Genomic DNA, 10,079 nt, shown 5'->3' with positions numbered 1-10,079 from the left:
GCTGGACAAACAGCCTTATGTGTTGGTGCTGCAAGTGAAAAGCAAGAGCTTACAGTAAGTTAAAGAACTCAAGTTATGACCGTGCCCTCAGCATGCACAAACACTGCAGGGTCAGAGGTGTTTGTTAGGCCAAATAACTTCCCAACCACACAAACACAATCACCAAAGAGGCTACTGCTGGTTTTGGGACTGCAGTGTGGAGCATTTACCAGAGCACAGCCCAAGGCAGGGATTGGAGACTCCCAGTCAGGTACCATTTAGCATTACAGAAATAAAGCATTGTTCAACTGCAAAGTTTATTTAACAGTGTGCATGTATTTACATAGAGCTGTAACAGACAACAAACAGTATCAGCACAGAGAAAAATCCCAGCATCTTTGCTGTTAGAATGATTGTCTCTGCCAGAGGAAACGGCTATCGTACAAAAATACATCTGTCCTTTTACCTAAGGCACTGCTCTAAAGGCTAAAACAGTTCTACTGCATTCAGAGGAGCAAAGAAGAGAGTAAGAAGGCTCAGTGAGGGCTTCCCATTGCAACTGCAACGTCAAATGTGTTTAGTTCCAGCGAAACCGTTTGTGTTTCACCACCGCAAGCACAGCTGCCTCTTGGTGCTTCATGGGAACTGAAGGCTCAGCCCATGGGTTAGAGCAGCTATCCTGTAATCACTTATCCAGTATCCCTCTTGCAGGAACAAGGCTGCATTCTTACTTTTAGTAGCAATTTGTCAGGAGATGCTTAGTCAATCTCTTCATGCTGTAAAAAAGCAGCCCCGTTGAGGTTAAACATTACTCAATGCAGGCTTTAGGGGAAGGGAAATACATTTGCAGCTTGCAGCCACTGTTACAAAGCTAGAACAGGAACACATCAAATAACTAACATGGACAAAACACGCCTTTGGTGGTCTAATACTGTTATGTACACAATAAAATAATACTTCCATAAGTGTAGATAAATAAGGACTTCAAAAGGAAACAGTTGTAAAAGCAGGACATGTTAAACTGCACGATGACAGACATCTCTGGGTACTCAATGTAATACATTAGTGCACATGCTGTAAAATGTTCTGATGTTTGCCAATAGATTAAAACATATTAGTGATGGTCCAACAATACATTTGGAAACTGCCAATATTTTCACACTAGGACATGAGGAATTTAGCATCTCCATTCAAAACCGAAGACATTCAGTTCTGCAGTTTTAAACAGCACCTGAACCAGTGAGGAAGAGCATTGTTCTAGGATGCTACAAAGGGAGTTCAGCTTTAACCGCACACTCAATGAGTCTTATTTCATCAAGTGCCAGTTTAGGAAGATGCAAAATGTGGTCAGGATCTAAGCAGAGAGCCTCCAGTGGCACACTGTTGTACATGATAGGAAATCTAAACCAGAGACAGGTTACTGTGAAGGGAAACAAGTGATACTGGAACCAGGAAATCTCTAACACTTAGCTAAATGAATGGAAAAGGAACATCAGCACGAGTTTCCCTGAACCATTTCAAGGTGCAAAGCGGAGGTCTGGCATCCCTCTCCCTGGTGGTTTTTGTATGGTTTTGCAAACTTGAAGCTGGATAAAGGTAAAGAAGCAGCTTTTCAGAACAAGGCCTTCGGTACTTGGTAACACACTGGGTTACTGAAGTGCAATCAGGTTAGTTCCAGGTCTCTAGTGTGTGGTCACAGTTCTGTCCAAAGAGCAAAGAGAAGAAAACATGTAACCACCATAACTGTGTGCACGCCACATGGTCTATCAGCGCTGTTAGAGGCTACAGCCAGGCAGTGAGCACTGAGCCCCTTGGTTACTTACAGCCCAAAACCACTGCAGTAGCTTTTCCTTTTCCATATATGCATTATGTATCAAACCATATCATGGCTAACCATTTTCAAGTTCACCATTAAAAGGCAATGCTTTCTTTACTAAGAAGTTAATGACTGATCAGAACAAAATGCCATCAGCAGCATCACATTGAATCCAGTTAGTCGTGGCCTCAAGGGAAGTCTCGCTAAGGCTGTGCCCATGGGATGACAAGACGCAGAGTGACAGAGGAGACTCAGGAAACAGTTCAGGCTAGAAAAGTGCTACACTTTAATCAGAGCCAGTGCTACACATCACTGAAAGAAAATGTGGAGAGCAAGTCTTGCTTCTTCAGCTACCATTCATTTCCACTGTTCACACAGTCATTTCTCTCCTGCAAAGAGACCTCATGCTGTGAGCACGTCCATTTGGGCTTTTGCTCCAACACCAGACAAGTTTAGTCCTACATGAACTAGCTTGCTGAAGCCTCTCTGACATGTTAGGCTGTACTGCATTAGGGTTTGGCTTCTCAAGTACATGTGGCTTCAGACACAGCCCTGCTTCTTTCAGGAAAATCCAGACTATTGTGTGTGCAGCTTTACTGCTCCTCCCAAAACGTAACACAACCGTCTGTGGACTTTAAGGTTGGTGTTACCCCTCCTCAGTGAGGGGAAAGGCTATTCTACAGTAAGTAGAGGACAGCTAATACCTTGCCAGAGACCTTTATAAGACCATGCAGGTCAGCATCATGAAGTTACAGAACACGGCTAGGAGGGGAAAGGTCTTGTCTGTAGAGTTACATCAGACACCTTTCAAACTGTTAGTATCTTCAAAAGTAACATGTGCCATTTAAGATACCTTAGAAACAGCCTAAAATACAACAGATGGGCTTGAGTGCTGGTAGGAGATATAGGAGCTTCACAGGGGCTCAGCTGTGTCTTTGGAAGAGCCTTAATGTCAGGCCTTAGTTGCTGTCTAGACCAAGTCCCTAAAAAGGCATCAGTTGGTGACTCCTTTTGACAGGGTTCCAGTTACAAGCACTAAAGAAAGAGCTTTCCCTCCAGTCTACACAGTGGAAAAAGTGCCTTGAAAATAGGAAGCTGTAGTTAAGGCAAGGAGAGTAAAAAGCAAGGAAGTTAATTACCTAGCCAGAGGAAGAGAGGGAAGTCAGCTTGGATTACCTGATGAAGCATCTATAGGTTTGGTCAATGAATTCACTGCACCATCTTCCTCAAAAGCCAGTTTGGGACTAGAAGGTATTGTAGCAGCATCATTCAAGTTTTGATTACAGTTACCAGCAGAGATGCTGTCCGAGCTCAGTTTGGGTGACTTGGAATGTACCCCAACGTCAATAAACTCCTCAAAAGTCCATGAACTGGCTTTGCCATTAAGGTTCTGAATAAGTCCAACTGTATGATCAGCTTCCATAACACCCAACTCCACCGAGGCATCCATAACCATTTCTTTCGCAGGATGGCTAGGGAAAAGAAAGAGAAGGGATACTTGGATTATTATCTCTGCATGTTTAACTTTTAGATTGATTACAGGCCAGCCAATAGCAGCCTGCATGCTCTGCACATCCCTGAATATCCTGAAGGGCAATCCCAGACAAGCTGCCACACAGGATCTCCCATTTAAGAGCCAACGGGGAAGAACGACTCACCAACACATAGACACGTTTTACTATGCTGATAGCTTGCAGGTAAGGTCTGGCTCCAGAAATTTCCTATAAGCAAGCCCTGCACCATTAAACCTCTATTATAATAGTGTGATTTTTGACTTTCTGCTCCAGTTAAGATGTTTTAAAAACAAAACTGAGCCTCAGAGGAAAATTTAAAACAGATTCAAAATCTGATCCCAAATCAGAGTGATTCATTTTCACTCATTCTTCAGAAAATCAGGAAAATGGCTTTGTATTGCACCACTGAAGGAATGAGATTCCTTTATCATCACTCAAAAGAGTTCATAATGTCATTTCTAAATCATTAGCATTTAGATAAGCAACTGGGACGAGCATCAGAGGACAGATTTTCCAGTAGTAAATGGAAATGCTTTATGTTCAAAAAGATCAAATTTGGAATACTAAAACCAATTCCAACTATGGGAGGCTTTTATACTGTATCTGGTGTTTCACCACAACTGAAGATGTTCTACAGCTTTCTGTAGCTTATTCTTCCATTTCAGGTTTGCCCCCTCCCTCTTGTTTAATGCTTTGTTAATGACAGAGGGGTGCAAAGTTTGAGGCAAGACTACGTACACCACATTTAACTTCAACAGAGGGATGTTTCTTGTGTGATGGAGAACTGCTCTGACAGTAAAGCAGCCACCTACATGGACTCACCTGGCATCCTTCAGTTCAGGAACAAGTAGAGACCTCTCATCACTTTTCAAATCACTTCCATTCATAAACACTTCACTGGCCTTCACCTCAGACACCTCTTGCTCCTCAGACTCTGCAGAGATCAAGCTATGTGCAGTCTCTAAGCAACCCTCTGCCTCCCTCTTGACTTCCTGGAGCAGGTCAATGCCATTCAGCTTTCCTGGAAGTGGGGGGAAAACAAAGAAGAGTTATAAAAGAGCTTCAGTAACAGAACTGCTATTCTAAATGAATAAACCCCAAGTGCCAAATGACCTTTTCCAGCCAAAACTTGAGGCACTTGGCTTCAACAAGCAGCCTCTAACAACATGAAATGTACTGTCCATCTTTAAAAATACACATGTAGAATGAAAGCATGCTGCCTGCATTTCACTCTCAAATCACTGTTGCATTTAATCCTTTTGTGGGTCTCTTGTGGTAGGGAACAGGCAATGATGTACTCTCTGTTCCAGCAGAGCCTCCCTGGCATTACTGGGACATAATGTCTCAGATGGTTACAATGCTATTACACAAGTGACCTTTTAAACATCACTAAGACACTTGAGAGCTATTTATAACTGGCTCCTCAAGTTTCCTTACCTGGTTGATCAGTCTTCTCCAGGCCCAGCTCTTCTTCCTCTTCAATATCCTCTCCCTCCATAGCCTCTGAGGCAGACTTCCCTTCATTCTGCAACTGAATTGCCAGTGTCACTCGGAATAACACACTACCCTCTAGTGTTTCACAGACAATTCAACCATAGCTCCTGTGCAGGACTAGCCCAAAGGCTAGGAGACACTCAGGTCACCCAGCAACACATGCTCTGCTGAGATAGGGCCTGCAAAGGAACGTGCAGGACCCACTGCCACCTCCTACCCACCAACTGTTCCCAAGCTCCTTTCCCTTCCTTTCCCCAAGGTGTATGCTAAATTGCCTTTCAGTTATATGAAGACTTGGGTCTTTGAATGTCCAGAGAAAACCAGCTACTCCTCAATGTAATATGCACAATTCAACACAAACCTTAGGTCACCACATTAACCACACTATATCCATTAATAACCAGATTTGCTTAACCAATCTGCAACTGCTAATGTCTGATCACATTGTTTTATAAGCCTTAAACAAAAATGCAAAGACTTGGTCAGAACAAGCAAAGCAGAAGAATGTGTGCAATGGGAAGCTACTGAAAAGTCATTTTGGTGCACCAGGACTTTGCACTTCACATGGAAGCCAGTTAGGGTAAGGGTAAGAAAGCAAGACAAGGCAAAGCCTTCTCTGGGAAGTACCTTGGATTCATTTTGATCTGATTTTCGTGTTCTTTTCATTATTTCTTCGATTCTCTGTTAAAAGAGGGAAAAGATTCACAATGACAGAGAGCTTTAGATTTCAGCATTCAGGGTTCAGTTTTCAATCACGCATTTTCCTATTTCATACATTTACTACTTTATTCCCCCTTTTTAAAGCTCACAAGCCAGAGCTGGCTTTTTTAACAAGCCCACACTACTTCTATTTAAATTCACTCTAACACCTCAGCCACCAATTCAGGCTGAGGAAGCTCTCTGTGCTTTCGAGGCAGCCGTACCTTTTTCCTTTCAAGCCTTTCCTGCATATTTTGCTGCATAATTCTCTCTCTTTCCAGCCTTTGTCTTTCAGCCTCTTCTTGAGCTTTTGCTTCAGCTTCTTCTCTCTGAAAATGAAGCAAAAAGATGAGAGCACCCCATGCACAACTCACTTCCAAGAGTCAAACCCAGAGATTCTGGTTCAACAGAGACAGGAATATCAGACAATCTCTATTTAATACTCCCGTACACTGGAGCTAAATGCCAATTACCCAGCCACTGCCCTGAAATAGTGGTATTACTATGACATTCAGAAACTCATCTGAAAAGGAACATTAGGGGCATGGCTGAGTATGCAAATGTTCTGAATGCTGTTGAGCTACTCAAGGCTCCAGCTATGCTGCAGGAGGAAGATTTGTGTCCAAGTGTTCAAGGCCAGGTTGGACAGAGCCTTGGGCAACATGGTCTAGTGTGAGGCATCCCTGCCCATGGCAGGAGGGTTGGAACCGGATGATCTTCAGGTCCTTTCCAACCCAAACCATTCTATGATCTGTCTAAGAAGGATAATTTATAAAGTAACAGGACATTGATTAAACCCTAAATCATAGACTAACTTAAAATTCTTGGCAGTCAAGTATTGCTACCAAGATACTTGGTGCTGAGCATCTTCTGTTCCTTCTACACAGGAAAATCTGTTCCAGTATGGTCAGAAAGACAGAAGCATAGTTAACACTGGATAATTGTTATAAACTTAAACATAAGCTTTTAAAGAAATGTTTAGACACATGTCAATGCCACCCAGCTCTTGAAGCACAAAGAATTTCATTGTAAAACTGCTTTGATTTTCAACATTCATCGCATTTAAAGAAAGTCCACTTGCTGTAAACCAGCTTCCTTCAGTTAGAAGTCTGTAAAGGTACTAGCTGTGAAAGACTATTTAGCAACAGGAAAAGCAAACTAGGAAACACCACCCATCTTTCTTTTAAAGGAATGGAGCAAGTCGGATGACTTTCCAGACAGACAACCTCCTTGTAATCCACAGCAGTAAGCTGGTGAAGTGGGCTCAGTACAAACAGTATGTGTGCACCAAATAGCATCCCACATGGCTAGAACACCTTCCCAAATAGTACCTGCTTCTGCCCCATGCTTGAATTTATGAAAGGCTGAAAGAAATATAAATCAGATCATATAATCTAGAGCATGGAAATGACTTCAAGACATTCTCAAATCCATCTCAGACAGGATGAACTCTGCTTTACATCACTCCTGACAGGAGATTTGTCAAAACTGTTCTGTGAAAGAGAACCAAAGCCAACCCCCTTGAAAATGCATCAGCAGCTTGTTGAGGGGCACAGCTGGAGCCTACAGATAAGCAGACCTGGTGCTGGAGCTCTGCAAGTTTCTCCTGCTCTTCCTGCTCTTGGCGGATCCTCTCCTCTTCCGCTTGTCTCTGTTGTTCCTCATTAGCCAGTCTCTTCTCTTCCTCCTGCTTGCGCAGCTCCTCCTCCCGTCGTGCTTTGTCCTCGGTTGCTCTCTTGGCCATTTCTTCTTCTCTGATTCTAGTGTTCCCAAGATACAGGTTACCAAGGGGGTATTTATCTCTTGGAAAGCGTGCATGCACATGAGAGAATAGGAAAGCAAAACAGTTTTAAGTTATCCAATCACTAAATACCTGCGCAGGGATACTTGCTGGTGTGGATTTACAAATGCCACCATCCAGACCAAAGGAGAAAGCAGAATAACTTGGAAGAAACTATCTCTGAATACATAAATGCTGATGAAGTCAAGGTTGCTCCCATAACAGAAATCTGACTGAGAACTGGATTAAGCAACGACTGTTTAATACAATACCACCAGTATCCATGACACGAATGAAGCTTTTAAACACAAATTTAGTTGTATTTCCTAACAGTTTCTTCTACAGTCTGAATTCCAGAGATACACTGGAGGTGTCCACTGCCTGATCACAGACATATCCGAGACAACATCCATAGCAGACTATATGCAAGCTTATGACAGCTTTATACCCATGAGTGAAACACAGACAAAACCTGATGTTCCACCCTGTTCACAGAAGCACTGATTGGTGACTCCTGATTTATAATAAAGTTAGTCAGCACAAAGTTAAAAATTGCTCTCTAATAACTTCAATGCAGTGAGCCAAATACCCACTGATTTATCACCTTGAATTACCTGGCTGCCACATTTCTGATTCAGGTTTTGGATCACTAATACAAGATTTAATGTACATCAAACCTCTGCCTGAGTCCATCAAAGGGAAGTTTAATGCAGAGAGGTTGACTCCTTCAAGACAAATGCAAACAAAACAAACACCAGTGGTGTAAAAAGCACATTCTAGTTTTGAAATAAAGGCACCACTGGTGCCTGGAAGGAAAAAGCAGCAGTGATTTGCAGAGGGCCTGTGCATTACATGTATACTGAGATACAGATTAACTATACACACAGCAACCTGCCCTACCTCCAATGGTGCTAGCGCCTGTGTCTGCTTCAGGAACTGCATGAAGGCTTATAGGAACTTGAATTAAAGCTTAGAAAACACACAGCTGGAGTGTCCATTCCAACCACACCCCAGCACTGAAAGCATTCCTTCCTTCTCCCGAAGGATTACCTTTCCTCTTCCTGTCTCTGAACTCTTTCTTGGTCTTCACGCTCTCTTTGCTCCCGTGCCAGACGCCGTTTCTCTGCCAAGATTTTAGCAGCTTCTTCAGCTGTGGTGGTCCCTGCTACTGTTTTGCTACTGGATTCTGCAAGGGTGAAGAGAAACTGCTGTTAGAAAAAGCCCCAGAAACATACAATGAAGATGTTATCACTGTGAGATGAGATCTTTCTTTTGGCCACTTCACTTATCTTTTCAATCAGTGCTCATCACTCAGACAGTATACCCCGTATCTAAAGGCCCACAAGAGCCAAAGGGAGTCCTAAAGAGATACAGAACCACAATATCTCACTGACACTCACATAACAACTCATTTCAACTACACTGATCCAGCCATTTACCAGATGATACAGTTATTCTCCAATTACTACAGTACTTAAAACCATGTTTTTGAAGAGACACGTTTATTCTGTAACACTTACAAACACTTTAGAGAAAACTGAAGAAAATTCTGCACTAGGAAAGGCACTTAACTGCCTTCTAATAAAAATGAACACACATGAGCAAATATTTCCTTCTTTGGTTCCATAACAGTATCGTTCATGCCTTTATAGTCATAGAGCATCTTAGGGTGCAAATAATCACCATTTTATCTGGCCCTGAAGGCACACACTAATGACTTCAGTAATACCATAGTGCTACACATTTGAGCAACAACTCAATTCCCAATTTACATAGAGATTGAAACAGCTCCAACCACCAGGTTAGCAGCTATTTGCCCAGGCCTGCTGTTTATGTTTCATCCTGTCCTGCCTGGTGTTATGGTGTCTGAACATCAAAGATACTGCTATAAATTAACATTAGGAAAACAATAAACACATACTCTTGCCATTAGTGGCTCTCAATATATATTGAAAGAACGCTGATTTTTATCAGTTATTCCCACTCTCCAGAAACTGTTTACTGTACAAACTACTGCTGTTTGCAATGTGACTTAAGAACTCACCTGAATGCCCAGACAATTACCTCTTGCTGTCAGTAGAGCAACAGCATCACAATGTTGGTAAAGACCTGCCTTGCTTCTTCTTAATATTTCACCAACCAGCACAACAACCAGTGTGTTGGTTTAACACTTACAAAGCCTTCAAGTTAAGGTAATTTTAATGAACAATGACATCAGGGTTTGATCAGTTATTTTCCTTCTGACCTCAAGGCAAATCATTCAAAACACAATGCCATCATTAGGAACTTTAATACCTGAAAAGCTGCTTAAGCCCCACAGACACGTAATCACTGCCTGCAGCTGTAGGGCATTATTACAGAGTAAACCTTCAGTGGCTGAATCCCAGCAGTGTTTTGTGCCTGAACATCCCTCCTGCAGCCCTAGGAAAAGCAGTCCAGCACTAATGGGGTGCAGTCACAGAGCTGTTTTGTACCATTTAGATTTATCCAATGCTGAAAAATCAGCACCTCCCCAGAACACACATTCTGATTTGGGCAAAAATATGGTCACGTTGGTGCAAACAGGAATCAGCCACAAGAGCTCCAAACCTGAACTCAGCTAAAAGGGGCCCTGGTCCTCCTCCCTGAGCAGGAAGGGCCAGTTATAAGAACCATCAGCAGGATTTGCCTACTCAAGACTTGCATGTGCTTTTCTTCCCATATTCTGCACCTTCCACTGTTATTTAAAGAGAGGTTTCATTTAGTGTTGCCAGTATAACCATGACGAAACCAAGCTGCCTCTCTCCTCCACTACCAC

General features: G+C 42.6%; 1 protein-coding gene across 1 annotated transcript in view; it reads right to left on the bottom strand.

Moving 5' to 3' along the window:
* Nucleotides 1-277: 277 nt before the first annotated feature.
* LOC134172128 (MAP7 domain-containing protein 2-like) overlaps nt 278-10,079 on the bottom strand; it is a 43,576-nt gene continuing 33,774 nt past the window's right edge. Inside the window, exons 14-20 of the mRNA XM_062634973.1 lie at nt 8,333-8,468; nt 7,082-7,262; nt 5,727-5,831; nt 5,431-5,484; nt 4,747-4,840; nt 4,132-4,330; nt 278-3,267 (exon numbers count right to left, since the gene is read on the bottom strand). Coding sequence (XP_062490957.1) covers nt 2,958-3,267; nt 4,132-4,330; nt 4,747-4,840; nt 5,431-5,484; nt 5,727-5,831; nt 7,082-7,262; nt 8,333-8,468 — 1,079 coding nt within the window. The 3' untranslated portion in view covers nt 278-2,957. The remainder of the gene's footprint in view (nt 3,268-4,131; nt 4,331-4,746; nt 4,841-5,430; nt 5,485-5,726; nt 5,832-7,081; nt 7,263-8,332; nt 8,469-10,079) is intronic.

This window comes from Pezoporus occidentalis, unplaced genomic scaffold (assembly GCF_034315485.1).
Source record: "Pezoporus occidentalis ecotype Australia unplaced genomic scaffold, CSIRO_AGI_Poc_V1 ctg440, whole genome shotgun sequence".
Taxonomy (NCBI): domain Eukaryota; kingdom Metazoa; phylum Chordata; class Aves; order Psittaciformes; family Psittacidae; genus Pezoporus; species Pezoporus occidentalis.
The sequence above is the reverse complement of the archived record's forward strand: the minus strand, read 5'-3'. Positions and strand labels throughout refer to the sequence as shown.